Below are 16,198 nucleotides of genomic sequence, written 5' to 3'. Positions count from 1 at the left end.
CTTTTTCCTACCAGTCCCCAAATAGAGGAGGAGAGCGAAATGGGGGTGGGGAGGAGAAGTAAGGGAGGGGAGTGGAAGTGAGGGGGGAGGAGTGGGGGTGGTGATAGCATAAGTGCGACATTGTCACATTCACCTCTCACAGACAGGAGGTGGGGGAACACCCAGGGATAGCCGCCATCTTGAATAAATTTTTCAACACTGGAAACTGTCCCAGCTCTCTCTTGATCCCTCTGTGGATTTGTCTGTGTTGGTTGCTTTTGTAGGGAATCATGTTTCTATTGTTGATGATTATCAGAAGCAAAGAAAAGGAGAAGTGGGTGATGTTAGAAACATAAAGTGGAGCGTTGAGCCTAAACAGGTCACCTGGTATGCAGAGCACCATAAACGCCTCCCTTTACATGTACTCTATTAGAACGCTCAGACTGAGGGAAGTGGCGTTGTGGTGAGAAATAGGACTCGCGTTTGGGATAACGGATGTTGCAGTTGCCATCTGGCCATCCAGATTTAGATTGTCCTTATGTCACTCCACCGCTTAAGGCAAATGGGGCTCTGGTTCCTTAAAAAAGGTGACAGCCTTTTACCTCCTCCTGCGGTTCTATTGAAAAACAAATACAGAAAAAAGCAATGGTTTTGGGTTCTATGTATGACAGGACATATTTTGTGCACCTCCTAAGTACTTGAAAATCCCATACTTCAACCGCTTTTAATTCACAGATCATCTTCTGCAGTGTTAGTACATTTTACCGTCGACTGTGTAATATATTTTACTTTCGACGACAGAGATTATTTGACATCATCCTATTTATGTTGCCTCGAAGTCTGTTGTAAATAATTTCATGCTGCCTGAAGATCATCTGAATACTGAAACCAGTTGTGAATAAAGAAGGATTTATCGGCGGCTAATGACGCTAGAAATGTCACGTTTTCCAACACAGGTTGTTTTCCCTTCTGTAACGCTCTATGACTGTGAGAGATGTGTTTAACATGGAAATCATTGTTAAATGATGTTCAACCCTCACTAGGAAACGAATGATGTTTGCAGAAGCTTAGAATGAAATTTTTGTTCCCACGAAACGACAGATGGCTTCGTCTGTGCCCTGTACTCAGAGATATGTTAGTTGCCTCGTGTATGGCGAGGGAGAAGGAAGAAAACAAAGACTTATTGAACAGTCGTGGTACATTTAATTTATTTGCAGGATGTAAGCAGACCTGTACATTGTGTATGTGTTGTGTTCCAGGAACGACGACGTTCGTGATCGGCTTCACGGGCTGCGTCGGTGCTCTACGCGAGAACACCTGCCTACTCTCCGCAGTGAGTACCAACCTATTGTGCTGTACTCTATTGTACTGTTCTGTACTAGGCAGGGTTACAATGCATTACATACCGTACGCAGTAACAACCTATTGTGCTGTGGTCTACCGCACTGTACTATACTAGGCAGGTGTACAATACATTAGATATTATAATCTTTATGTAAATTGTATGTAAGTGAATCCGAGTCGCCACAGAACCTGATTGTAATGCCCTCAAAGGATGTAGAACAAATAAAGAAACTGAAGTTCGTTTTCTTTTGGAGCTCAGTGCAGTGTCATAAACATAATAATGTAAAAATTCTAAAATGCGTAACATTATTCCTAGCCTGCTGTAACGAAAAACCACTTAGAACTTATATACAGGGGTTGGTCAAAAACATGGAACATCAAAAACACAATACATTACCACGCCTAATACGGTGTAGGAAACACGCAAGTATTCTAAACAGCTTCCAGTTGTCCCGGAAAAATGTGCAGGTCCTGTATTGTTTTCGTGGTATCTCGTGCAATTTCTCCTGCAAAATATTGGCAAGTTTAGGTAACAGTGGTGGAGGTGGATAGCGATCGTACGTCCTTATTTCCAAAGTAGTCCACAAAGGCTCAATAATAAAGAGATCTGGTGACTGGTGGCCAGGGGAAATACGACAATTCATGAAACTTCCTGACAGATTAAAACTGTGTGCCGGACCGAGACTCGAATTCGAGTTCGAGTCTCGGTCCAGCACACAGTTTTAATCTGTCAGGAAGTTTCGTATAAGCGCACACTCCGCTGCAGAGTGAAAATCTCATTCTGGAAACATCCCCTAGGCTGTGGCTAAGCCATGTCTCCGCAGTATCCTTTCTTCCAGGAGTGCTAGTTCTGCAAGGTTCGCAGAAGAGCTTCTGTGAAGTTTGGAAGGTAGGAGACGAGGTACTGGCAGAAGTATAGCTGTGAGGACGGGGCGTGAGTCGTGCTTGGGTAGCTCAGTTGGCAGAGCACTTGCCCGCGAAAGGCAAAGTTCCCGAGTTCGAGTCTCGGTACGACACACAGTTATAATGTGTCAGGAAGTTTCATATCAGCGCACACTCCGCTGCAGAGTGAAAATCTACTCTCAAAACCACTCTCGGGCAATGCGAGTTGTGTGAAGAGGGTCGTCCTTGAACACAGCGTCACCATTGGGAACAAGCGTTGCACCAATGGGATGGACCTATCTATCTATCTATCTATCTATCTATCTATATCCGAATCCCGCTCCAGCTACTGCCGGGTCTGGGTGCTGATGAGTCCTCTCCATTTGGCTCGGTCCTCCCACCACTTTTCTTCCTCCACTTGCTGCCAGGTCACACCTCCCCTTTGTACAGATATTCTCACTCCCATTTTCCACCGTGTTCTTGGGCGTCCTCTAGGTCTTTTCCCACCCATCTTTAGTTCTTCCATAATTTTGGGGAGTCTCTGCCCATGCATCCTCTTAACATGCCCATACCATCTTACTCTCTTTCTTTCAATTTCTTCTCTCATACTTCCTTGTTTGAGGTCCTTTATAATCTCTACATTCCTTACTCTGTCCGTTCGTGTTTTTCCCTTAACTGGTCTGAGAAATTTCATTTCCCCTGCTTGCAGTCTTCTCCAGTCCCTTTCTGTCATTGTCCATGTTTCTCTACCATAGGTGACAATAGGGATGTAATAATTCTTATACATAAGGAGTTTTGCTCTTTCTGAAACTTCATTATTCCAAATCAGGTGTTTTATTGTTTGGTAGAAATTGCCTCCCTTCTGTAACCTCCTATTAATTTCGTTAGTTATTCTTCCATCCCTTGATATTTCACTCCCTATATAAGTGAAACTTTCTACCACTTTGAGGCGTTCTCCATTCAAGTTAATATTTCCGTTGATTCCTTTCTCTCTTCCAAATACCATTACTTCACTCTTATCTTTATTTATTTTTAATCCATACCTTTTCATTATTTCCTTCCACTCATCAAGCTGTAACTGTACATCTACCTCTTTATCACCCCATATTACCATATCATCTCCAAAAATCATCTTTTTGTCTTTTTCTTTTACTATATCTTTAACTGCCCTATTCATTCCCTCCATCACAACATTAAAAAGTGCAGGCGATAGAATACTTCCTTGCTTAAGTCCTTGTCTTATTTCGAAGTATTCAGAGTTCCCCAATGGTGTTCTAATTCTACAATTGTGTCCTCTGTACATTGTCTTTATAACATTAATGTCTCTATCTTCTATATCTATCTTCTTCATTTCTTCCCAGAGTCGTTCCCTGTCAACTGAGTCATATGCCTTTTCTATGTCTATAAAAACCATTATCACCCTTTTGTTATACTCCCAACTATTTTCCATCAGTTGACGGATAGAAAATATCAGGTCGATCGTGCTTCATCCTTTCCTAAACCCATGCTGTTATTCACTTAGCTCCTTTTCTATCTTTTCACTTATTCGATTTAGTAAAATTCTTTCAAAAATCTTGACTGTATGACTCATAAGGGTTATTCCTCTGTAGTTTTTACAAAGTCTTTTATTGCGTTTCTTGAAGATGGGAACAATGTCTCCTGTTCTCCAGTCGTCAGGTATTGTACTATTTCTCCACACGCTTGATAGTACTCTATACAGCCATTGCATTCCCACTGGACATGCCGCTCGCTCTTATCATGTCCACTGATACTTCATCAGCTCCTGGGACTTTCCCCCCCATTCATCTTCATCACAGCTTTTTCCATTTCTTCCCGTGTAATTTGTCCTGATTCTGCTTCCCAACTTCTCTCAATTTCTCCATTATTTGTTGTTTCCTCATGTACCCGCTCCTCAGCGTTTAACAGCTTCTTAAAATGTTCTTTCCAGAGATCTTTGATATTCCCTGGATCTTCAATAATGGTACCATCCTCTGTTTCCATCTTTACTGGTACTTCAGAAGCATTCCTTTTATTTTTCATCATTTTATAGAACATTTTCTTATTCCTCTTCACATCTTCTTCAAGTTTTTTTGTAAACTCTTCCCATGCCTTTTTCTTTGCTGTTTCCACTATTTATTTGCACTTCTTCTTTTCCTCTATATATCTTTTATGGGATGGACCTGATCTGGCAAAATGGTAACATCATCGTTGCCAGTAACGTGGACTTGCAAAGTAAGCACGGGGCTCATGGACTACTACGATAGGCTGCCCAGAGCATCACCTAACCCCGACCATGTTTCACTCTCGGGACGTGAACTTGGTCAGAAGTTAGAAACAGAATGAAACAGGACTCATCCGACCAAATTACTTTCTTTCATTACTCCATAGGCTAGGTTTTATGGCTTCGGCATCACATTGTGCTGTTGCTGGCATCTGCCTCACTGATGAGTGGTTTTGGAATTCCAGCTGACCGTGCAATTCCCTGCTTATGGATCTTACTTCGTGTTGTTTTGTTGCAGTAATTTTTGCAGTTTTCGTCTCATATTTCGTCGAATTTTTCTTCAGTGATTGTCCGTCACGATCTCTCGACACGCACTTTCTTCCGCGCTGTGACTTAGCGGGTGATGTTTTTGCGCTTTCCCTGTATGCAGTATAAATCTTCGATTTCCCCTCTTGAAACCCAAATGCCTTGGTTCTCTTGGATACGGAAGCATCCATCAATCGAGCACCAACTATTTTCCATGTTCGAATTCACTTAGCTCAGACATAACACACTCACAACTACATCTACATCTACATTTATACTCCGCAAGCCACCCAACGGTGTGTGGCGGAGGGCACTTTACGTGCCACTGTCATTACCTCCCTTTCCTGTTCCAGTCGCGTATGGTTCGCGGGAAGAACGACTGTCTGAAAGCCTCCGTGCGCGCTCTAATCTCTCTAATTTTACATTCGCGATCTCCTCGGGAGGTATAAGTAGGGGGAAGCAATATATTCGATACCTCATCCAGAAACGCACCCTCTCGAAACCTGGCGAGCAAGCTACACCGCGATGCAGAGCGCCTCTCTTGCAGAGTCTGCCACTTGAGTGTATTAAACATCTCCGTAACGCTATCACGGTTACCAAATAACCCTGTGACGAAAGGCGCCGCTCTTCTTTGGATCTTCTCTATCTCCTCCATCAACCCGATCTGGTACGGATCCCACACTGATGAGCAATACTCAAGTATAGGTCGAACGAGTGTTTTGTAAGCCACCTCCTTTGTTGATGGACTACATTTTCTAAGCACTCTCCCAATGAATCTCAACCTGGTACCCGCCTTACCAACAATTAATTTTATATGATCATTCCACTTCAAATCGTTCCGCACGCATACTCCCAGATATTTTACAGAAGTAACTGCTACCAGTGTTTGTTCCGCTATCATATAATCATACAATAAAGGATCCTTCTTTCTATGTATTCGCAACACATTACTTTTGTCTATGTTAAGGGACAGTTGCCACTCCCTGCACCAAGTGCCTATCCGCTGCAGATCTTCCTCCATTTCGCTACAATTTTCTAATGCTGCAACTTCTCTGTATACTACAGCATCATCCGCGAAAAGCCGCATGGAACTTCCGACACTATCTACTAGGTCATTTATATATATTGTTAAAAGGAATGGTCCCATAACACTCCCCTGTGGCACGCCAGAGCTTACTTTAACGTCTGTAGACGTCTCTCCATTGATAACAACATGCTGTGTTCTGTTTGCTAAAAACTCTTCAATCCAGCCACACAGCTGGTCTGATACTCCGTAGGCTCTTACTTTGTTTATCAGGCGACAGTGCGGAACTGTATCGAACGCCTTCCGGAAGTCAAGAAAAATAGCATCTACCTGGGAGCCGGTATCTAATATTTTCTGGGTCTCGTGAACAAATAAAGCGAGTTGGGTCTCACACGATCGCTGTTTACGGAATCCATGTTGATTCCTACAGAGTAGATTCTGGGTTTCCAAAAACGACATGATACTCGAGCAAAAAACATGTTCTAAAATTCTACAACAGATCAACGTCAGAGATATAGGTCTATAGTTTTGCGCATCTGCTCGACGACCCTTCTTGAAGGGTCTACTACAGAGAACACTCTTCTGACCACGTTTCCAACGTATTGTGGACTTTGGCAAGCACATCCGTTTATGTTGAAGGATGCATTTATCACCGTGTTTCCATATTTTTGTAGAAGTCCTGTACATTGATCAGTGGACAGTTAATATACATAGATCCCACACTCAGCGATGGCATTAATAGTATATGTGAATCACTTGTGATAAACAATTCATCAGAAAGAGTTGGTGTCCAGTAGATCTTTCCGGTTTCTCAGAAAGTGCACTTTGTTGGTATATGATCTTCTTAAGATTGGTGAAAGACGAAAATACAAAAAAAATGGGTAATATTCTAGCTACTTTTACTATGAGCATTTGTCTGGCAACAACCGGCTGGCAAACGCTGACATAGTCGAGGTGGAAAGAATGCAATTCTCTGGAATTAATTATTTTTTGTACAGGGTGGAGAAAAACAAGCTGACAATGAGGTTTGAGCCAGTTTGGGACATCTGATGTAACAAAATTTTCGAAATTATCGCAGGTCGTAAATGCAACGTTGTGGAGCTACGACCATAAAACGACAGGCAATCAGCGACGAACGCCTGGAAATACGTGCCTTTAAAGTCACTTGCTTCAACTAATAACCTGTCATGCTAAGAGCATAGTTGTTAAGTAAACGGTTGAAGATAATGGTTTCAGCTGAACAGTCAAAAGTACGCAAACCTCAAATTACGTTCCTTGCCTGGTTACATTAGACGCGAATTTTCTCTGATGATAACTATTCAATCAACTCTGTTAAAATTACCGTAATGCCATTAACACAGGGACAACGCTGCAGTAGGAATGTCAGCGTGAGGTACTTCAAGGTGCAGTGTTATTAATACTGAAATCGAAAGGCCACCTGCTTCAATTTTCAAGCAAACTTTGTCTCGTATGAAACTTCCTGGCAGATTAAAACTGTGTGCCGGACCGAGACTCGAACTCGGGACCTTTGCCTTTCGCGGACAAGTGCTCTACCAACTGAGCTACCGAAGCACGACTCACGCCCGGTACTCACAGCTTTACTTCTGCCAGTACCTCGTCTCCTACCTTCCAAACTTTACAGAAGCTCTCCTCCGAACCATGCAGAACTAGCACTCCTGAAAGGAAGGATATTGCGGAGACATGGCTTAGCCACAGCCTGGGGGATGTTTCCAGAATGAGATTTTCACTCTGCAGCGGATTGTGCGCTGATATGAAACTTCCTGGCAGATTAAAACTGTGTGCCCGACCGAGACTCGAACTCGGGACCTTTACCTTTCGCGGGCAAGTGCACTTGCCCGCGAAAGGTAAAGGTCCCGAGTTCGAGTCTCGGTCGGGCACACAGTTTTAATCTGCCAGGAAGTTTCATATCAGCGCACATTCCGCTGCAGAGTGAAAATCTCATTCTGGTTTGTCTCGTATGTTACTTACTAACTAAAAAAGTACTATTTGGGTTAGGGTACCGATGCTTCAAACAGGAAAATGTCGATGCACACGAAAAGAAGACTAGAGTTTGGAAGTTCATGTGTGGTATTAGATGAGTTAATGATGTCATGTTGGCACTAAATTTTACCAAACAGTTCCATCCAGAGCCACTGTGGGCGTGCCACACGACGGAAATGATGTCACACCTTTGCTTGCCTACATTTCACCCCTTCCCTTCACGTCTATGCAATGGCGGTCCGCACCGCGACGCCAAATGTTGAAATCACGTAGTTTTCTTATGGGTGCTTGAAGAAAACATTTCACACATAGCACCACTCAGAATCGACATGAAAAGGCCTCCTGAGGTGCCATAAAGGACGTCAGTGAAACTACTCCTTCCCTGGAGGAGTTTATTTACGCACATTCCGTGGTCGTAAACGACGGTCTGCAGTTCGGTGAACAGCAGGACGGATTTCTTGGTAAATTTTGACACTGCTGATATCCCCTGGACGATTCAACCCTTCTCTAAGAACCTTGTGGTCCTGCAACGGAACTGAACGTGATCGTACCCCTTGGAGTGTAGTGCGACTGCAGTTTTTTCTCCGGTGTACAGGGTGGGACCACTAGGGACTGCTCAAAACCATTCGACGGAATTTGAACTTGTTCTCAAGCAGCAAAAGGTGTTTATGCTTTTTCAGCCTTCCTGTTTCGCGTCCCCATGTACCATTATCATTTTGTAAGGGGGTAGTGTGCCCTCATGCGTGAATAAAACGTCAAAGGGTCCTCCTAAAACTCCCACATTTTAAGAACACTTTTGTTTGTACCTCCTGCGCACCTTTGTTGAGCAGTTTAAAAATGCACGTATACAGGGACAACCTGCTAACGGCCTTGTCACAGTGGTAACACCGGTGCCCGTCAGATCAACGAAGTTAACCGCTGTCGGGTTTGGCCGGCCGTTGTGGCCGTGCGGTTCTAGGCGCTTCAGTCTGGAACCGCGTGACCGCTACGGTCGCAGGTTCGAATCCTGCCTCGGGCATGGATGTGTATGATGTCCTTAGGTTAGTTAGGTTTAAGTAGTTCTAAGTTCTAGGGGACTGATGACCACAGATGTTAAGTCCCATACTGCTCAGAGCCATTTTTTTGTCGGGTTTGGCTAGCGCTTGGATGTGTCACCGTTCGGGTCTTCCGAGTCCTGTTCACAAGCGGGCTGCGCTCAGCCCTTGTGAGGCTATTGAGGAGCTACTTGATTGAACTGTAGTGACAAGTAGCAGCACCAGTCACAAAAACTGACAACGGCCGTGAGAGCGGTGTGCAGACGACATGTCCTCCGTACCCGCATCCGGTGACGCCTAAGCGCTCAGGATGACATGGCGCGTGGTCGGTACCGTTGGACCGTGAAGCCCTGTTCGGACATTGTGTTTTAGGGACAACCATTCACCAACTCGTAGGCGTTTTCAGTACGGGCAACCACTTGAGAAACGTACAGCGATTAGCACTACACTACTGCTGCTTGCAGGCATCAGAAATCTGAGGGGTGTGAAAGGGGTTGACTATCCCACGGGCGCGTAGAATCGGTGAATGGTTCTACCTATACAGGCACATTTTTAAAGTGCCCTGCAAAGGTGTTCCGTTGACGTCAAGGGTGTTGCCGAACCGGAGGGACCCTTGCCGTTTTATTCACGCACATCAGTGTCGAACCTCCCAACGCATACGCCACAGGAGGGCTGGGAAAGCTTAAACGCCATTGCTGGCTCGAGTCACGTTCAGATTTCTTCGAATGATTTTGAACGGTACCTAGTGGTTGCACCTTGTATACCGGAGCAATAATTGCGGTCGCGCTACAGTCCAAACGGGTGAGATCACGTTCAGGGGATTTCACCCCGCGATGACCATAGAGAAGTGTTGAATCGTCTGGGGGTTGTCGACACTGTTACAGGTTGTCAAGAGCGACGGTCTGTTGCGCAGCACGCTGCATACTGAGGTTTTCGACCGTGAAATGTCCGCAGATGTGCGAGGTGCCGGGGTGGAGAAGAGTTTGTACCTCTTTAATTCGGACGAATTTTGCATGAGAACTGGACATGAACTCGACTCCCTCCTTACATACCACCTAATTGATTATGTGCGCAACGGTAACGGAAGAAAATGATGGTGGACCCCGCTAGTTAGTAAACTAAGGAGTGCACACTCACAATAAATTAATAAAAATCGTAATCTACTCAAAAAAGAGAGAACTTTATCGTAACAAACAAGAAGAAATGGAGTTCTGCCTATATTTACGAAATGATATGCAGATTAAATATTACAATGTGATTTATTACATATCAGAACATAAATGCACATGATTGTCAACACACACAATAGGTTAAAGGATAGGGTATACTGAAATATTATGAGAATAAGAGTTGGCTCAAGAACAAGGGGTTCCTACTCTCTGTGATGCAATAGATTGACGATAATGACTGGAGGTCCTAATGAATCAAATATTAATCTCCCGACTATGTAGCAGTATCGCAATTAGTAGTGAGAGTTCAAATGGGATCACATGCTGAAACAAGCAAGATGGACTTGCAGCAATCCGAGAGCGCATGCTGCTGAGGGATTCAGTATAAAATCGATAAGGTCCTACAATGCCGGAGCCGTAAAATACTGTACCAGTGCTGAAATCTGCAGCATGTCGTCGGTAGGCAGTGTCCTGTTGATGTAGGCGCCGACTTCTGCCGTGCAGCAACTCTGTGTCAACCCTTAGCCGCGAAGGCTGTCAGAGAATTCTAAGTTCTTCCGAATAAGAGCGACCAAGTCGCAAGACCGTCCGACTTCGGCGAAGATCAGATCCCGAATCTCCCTCTATGATGCGATGCAAGCAGCGAAGCCAGCATTGCTCAACTCCCTACTCTCGTCGAAAACCGCGAATCAGCATTCACTTCTGATTCCAAAATTCCCCCACACTGTCTCATTCATGCCAATAGCGACAGTTCCCTCCACTTTCGAGTCGAGCTTTATGATGTCAACTAGCCTCAGTTTAAGTTGACCAATCATGCCTCTGCTATTCAGCTCAGGGCACTGAACTTGCCGTTTGACTGGCTACGAAAACAAGCTGCCTAGACCACCGGCCGTCCGGTTGCAGACAGTCGCACTCAGCAGGGCATAGTCCACAAGTTTTCTCCGAATCAAGAGGACAATGCAGTCAGTCTGTGCCAGGAATCTTCGTTCCGGACGCGCCGGAACTGTAAACACATAAACTGCGGCGACACTTGGACGTCTCGCAGGTCGTTTCACCCTGCATACAATAGGCGAAACTTGACCGACGTCAGTCGTTCCGCCAGGCGCTTAAGCCTATTGTACGAACCCCTCAGAATTCAGGGAAGTGCAGCTCGCAACCGGAAACGCAGTGTGCCGCGTCCTACGATGCACACCTCGCGCAGGGAAGTAAAACAACATGTTTAGGAATCAAGTGAAAAGTAGTTTTTGAGCTCTCAGTGCAAATACTCTCATTACAATAACCTTATTCGGTCCGTTTCTACCGCGCAATGACATAGAACATTAATAAAATTGGTGAAAATGGGAGGAGACATTCAAAAGAGGGCATGGAATCTCTCAAATGGACGCTCCAACGGAAGGGGTGGATGCGCTGACGACCTTCGTGCCACTTCGTGGGGGGCCTTCTCGTGGCGATTCTGAGAGGCGGTGTGCCTGAAATATTTTTCTTGCTCCTTTTCTTGCTTCTTATAAAAGACTTGTCCCGACTTACCATGAAACTTCTGGTTGACCAAAAATCAAGAAAGGAAAGGCAGCCTCTTTTCTCACCCGCATCGTGAAACGAATATTCGGGTGGATGGAATTCAAGTATTGTAAAAAATCGTTCAAATCTTCACTGACATGAAATGAAATGAAATGATCGTATGGCATTGTTGGCCGGGAGGCCCAATGCGGGGAAGTTCGGCCGCCGTATTGCAAGTCCTTTTTAGTTGACGCCACTTCGGCGACTTGCGAGTCAATGATGATGAAATGATGATGAACACACAACACCCAGTCATCACGAGGCAGAGAAAAATCCCTGACCCCGCCGGGAATCGAACCCGGGACCCCGTGCGCGAGAAGCGAGAACGCTACCGCAAGACCACGAGCTGCGGACTTCACTGACATGAGACCAAACAAAAAAAGTATGGTCTACAAATTTGAAAAACACTCTGGTTTCAAAGCCGCCTTCTCTAAGGCACTTTCCTACAAGTCTTCCATAAACATAAATTGGCCTGATTATCAGGACTGTGGAGGAAATTACGACATGTACTTCCAGCTACTTGGATAGTGTTAGTAAGGAAATAGTGGAAATGAAATTGGCAAGTAATCTTATAAGTGGTGGTTTGTGAGTAAACTCTGCATGGAATCTTGCTCTCTCTCTCTCCCTTGTCAAAAAACAGACGAGCAGAGTTAATGCTACCTCACCCGAAGGTAATTAACTTTCAGTATTAGTTACTTCTGACGTCAGTCATCTTGTGTGTGTGTGTGTGTATGTGTGTGTGTGTGTGTGTGAGAGTGAGAGAGAGAGAGAGAGAGAGAGAGAGAGAGAGAGAGAGAGAGAGAGAGAGATACCAGAATTGCTCCACAGTTCCTTTCGAAAGCACTTACTTGCTTGGAAAAGACAGTGTGTCCATCTGTCGATATATCGGCGCTTATGGACGTCGTCACACAGATGCACCGCTCGCATTATTTGAACCTGGCAAAAATAGATAGATGACTACACAAAATACCAGCAATTTACGATGATTTATTGATAGGAATTTTGCAGTACTTAAGTGGAGTAGAAGATTGAGCGTGGCAATGTAGATCAATATTCACTTGCACTGATCTCTTTAAGCAGTGGTATAGTCCTAGACAGTGAACAGTGACTTCTAAAATGTCCATTGTGGCTCTTCTTGGTGGCGATTGTAGATGAGTCCTGAAACACTGTCAAACGGTTCAAATGGCTCTGAGCACTATGGGACTTAAACTTCTGAGGTCATCAGTCCCCTAGAACTTAGAACTACTTAAACCCAACTAACCTAAGGACATCACACACATCCATGCCCGAGGCAGGATTCGAACCTGCGACCGTAGCGGTCTCGCGGTTCCAGACTGTAGCGCCTAGAACCGCTCGGCCACCCCGGCCGGCCTGAAACATTGTCCCGAGACACTGTCCTGAGGTATGGTCAAAGTAATTAACTGGTGAGCGAAGCTGTGTGTCTGGTTATATCCACGTTTGGCTGATGTATGTCCACTTGGAAACTATTAGTGTGACCCAAAGCGAAAACCTGAAATGATTCTTGACGTGCGTGTCAGCTTTGTTGTACAGTTGTCATTTCCTAATAGCTGAATAACAGAAGCATATTTTATGACGACCAAGCCATGTCTGACACTACATTTGGCTCTTAAACCACATTACCCTGTTCCCTTCATCCAACTGATTGTGTCTAGCTGCCATAGAAGGATCTATATTTAATTATCGGTACTGGCAGAAAGTTTTCCTTGTTAGGAGGAGTGAATGGGGGTGGACTCAGCCTCATGGTGCTAATTGAGGAGCTATTTGAATGAGAAGTAGGTGTCACAACGTCGGGAAAGCTGAAAACTATCGGAAGAGCGGTTTGCTGGCCGCGTCTCCACCATGCCGTTTGAAAATGACGTCATTTGTGGGAGGGTCGGGGCCAACGATAGCTCCTGTGACGTACGTCACAGCACGTGACACTGCAGGTCTTACGAGGTGCAGCGGCCGTCTCCGGCGGGAAGGGACTTACTGTTTGACACTAGTTTACTACGGTCAGGCTGTCAATAACACATGAAACAGTTAACGACTTCAGCTGGTACCTTTGCATTCATATACTGATTTCCTGCCTGCTCCCGGACGTAGCCGAGCGTTTGCGATGTACTGGGTGATCCAAATGTCCGTTAACATCTCAAATTTACTAATTCGCGGAATATGATATAGAGTAGAAACTGACACAAATGCCTGAAATGTTGTTGTTGTTCTTGTGGTGGTGGTGGTCTTCAGTCCTGAGACTGTTTTGATGCAGCTCTCCATTCTACTCTGTCCTGTGCAAGCTTCTTCATCTCCCAGTACCTACTGCAGCCTACATCCTTCTGAATTTGCTTAGTGTATTCATCTCTTGGTGTCCCTCTACTATTTTTACCCTCCACGCTGCCCTTCAGTACAAAATTGGTGATCCCTTGATGCCTGAGAACATGTCCTACGCAACCGATCCTTTCTTCTAGTCAAGTTGTGCCACAAACTCCTCCCTAATTCTATCCTGAAATGATATGGTATTCTATTTAAACCAAGAACGAGAACAAAATTGGTCAACAAATGGCGCTGTACAGCAACATGTTAGTGACGCCGCATGAGAATCGTGTATGAAATGAGCTGTAGTGAGAGAGGGAGTAAGATCATCCCTAGCGTGGCTGATAAACACCTGCGGAGGGTACTACTTATGCAGGATGGCGCTCCGTCGCATATTGCTACACGCATGAAATACCTATTGCGCGCATCGTTTACTGACAAGGGAACCTCCCCATCGCACCCCCCTCAGATTTAGTTATAAGTTGGCCCAGTGGATAGGCCTTGAAAAACTGAACACAGATCAATCGAGAAAACAGGAAGAAGTTGTGTGGAACTATGAAAAAAATAAGCAAAATATACAAACTGAGTAGCCCATGCGTAAGATAGGCAACATTAATAACAGTGTGAGACCATGAACGCCGTCGTCCCGTGGTTAGCGTGAGCAGTTGCGGAACCAGAGGTCCTTGGTTCAAGTCTTCCCTCGAGTGACAAATTTACTTTATTTATTTTCGCAAAGTTATGATCTGTCCGTTCGTTCATTGACGTCTCTGTTCACTGTAATAAGTTTAGTGTGTGTGTTTTGCGACCGCACCGCAAAACCGTGCGATTAGTAGACGAAAGGACGTGCCTCTCCAAGGGGAACCGAAAACATTTGATCGCAAGGTCACAGGTCAACCGATTCCACCACAGGAAAACACGTATGATATATTCTATACGACACTGGTGACAGCATGTGCGTCACATGACAGGAATATGTAGTCGACCCACCTAGCTTGTACACTTGGCGAATGGCTAAAAAGATTCTTCTACCTTGCCCGATTTAGGTTTTCTTGTGGATGTGATAATTACTCCCAAAAAAGTGATGAAACCATAAGAGTTTGTCACATAAACTGCAACAAATGAATGCAACAGTTTCACAGTCGCACAGTTTTCCCTGTGCTCTGTCAAAACATATGTTTTTAACGTTTTCATACGACGTCCCCATATTACGGCGCAGTTTCCTCGCATCGGACGGACAGATAATAATTGTCTGAAAATAAAAAATTAAACTTTTCACTCGAGGGGAGACTTGAACCAAGCACCTCACGTTCTGCAGCTCCTCGCGCTAACCATGGGACCCGACACTCCTGGGTTCACTTTGTCCTTGATGTTGCCTATCTTCCACATGGACTACTCAGTTTGTATATTTTGCTTATCTTTTTCATAGTTCCACGCAACTTCTTCCTGTTTTCTTGACTGATCTGTGTTCAGTTTTTCAAGGCCTATCCACTGTGCCAGCTTATAACTAAATCTGAGGGGGGTGCGATGGGGAGGTTCACTTGTGAGGATCGGCTGCTGAGCCGTCATGTCAGTCATGCGCGTTGTCCAATGTCCCCAGACTTCAACCCCTGTAGTTATTGGCTGTGGGGTTAATGTGAAATCGCAAGTCTATCACGATGCGACATTACGGATGGTAAAAGACAACATGCGACGCAAATTTCTCACCATACCTACTGAGACGCTGTACAGTGCTGTTCACAACATTGATCCCTACTACAGGTATTGTTGATGAATGACGGCCAAAATATTGAGTATTTGTTATAAAGAGCATACTGTGCTAAAACTCAATTGTTGTGCGAATTACTGTTTTTGACCCATATGAAGCGCCATCTGTTGGTCATTTTGCGGACCTTATTCTATTTCAATAAAATCCTAAATGATTTCAAGCATGTGTGCTAGTTTTTACCTCCATACCTACGTTATTCCATGGAGTATTCCATGGACTTAAGGGTCACCCTCTTTGTCGAGCAAGGCAACAAGTGTGACGTCACCAGTTCGTTGCGGGGCCCGCATTTCTCGTGCGCCTCGGTGGACAACACATCGTCGGGCCAGCACCGAATATTGTGGAGCCAACTTTTTTTTATTTATTTACGCAATTCCATCCCGAACCGTCCCTCTTCCTAATTGTAGAATTTTCACCCTGCCAAGTCCTGTTAACAGCTGCATACTGTATGGACAGAACTGATACACCACACTGTATATGTGTACATATGTGCACTTTCTGAATTAACTGATAACAGTAGTTGCGGAAAGAATGAAGAACTATAGGTATTTTTAATATAGGAAATAAATTTCATGTATGAGTCCGCGATGATTGTATTTTGTGAACAAA

General features: G+C 44.7%; 1 protein-coding gene across 1 annotated transcript in view; it reads left to right on the top strand.

Annotated features, from left to right (window-relative positions):
- Positions 1 to 16,198, top strand: part of LOC126195672 (tetraspanin-17) — a 141,838-nt gene that overhangs the window by 52,562 nt on the left and 73,078 nt on the right. Inside the window, exon 3 of the mRNA XM_049934298.1 lies at positions 1,239 to 1,312. Within this exon, the coding sequence (XP_049790255.1) occupies positions 1,239 to 1,312 (74 nt within the window). The remainder of the gene's footprint in view (positions 1 to 1,238; positions 1,313 to 16,198) is intronic.

The sequence above is a fragment of the Schistocerca nitens genome, chromosome 7 (assembly GCF_023898315.1).
Source record: "Schistocerca nitens isolate TAMUIC-IGC-003100 chromosome 7, iqSchNite1.1, whole genome shotgun sequence".
Lineage (NCBI taxonomy): Eukaryota > Metazoa > Arthropoda > Insecta > Orthoptera > Acrididae > Schistocerca > Schistocerca nitens.
This window is presented reverse-complemented; position numbering and strand designations above follow the sequence as displayed.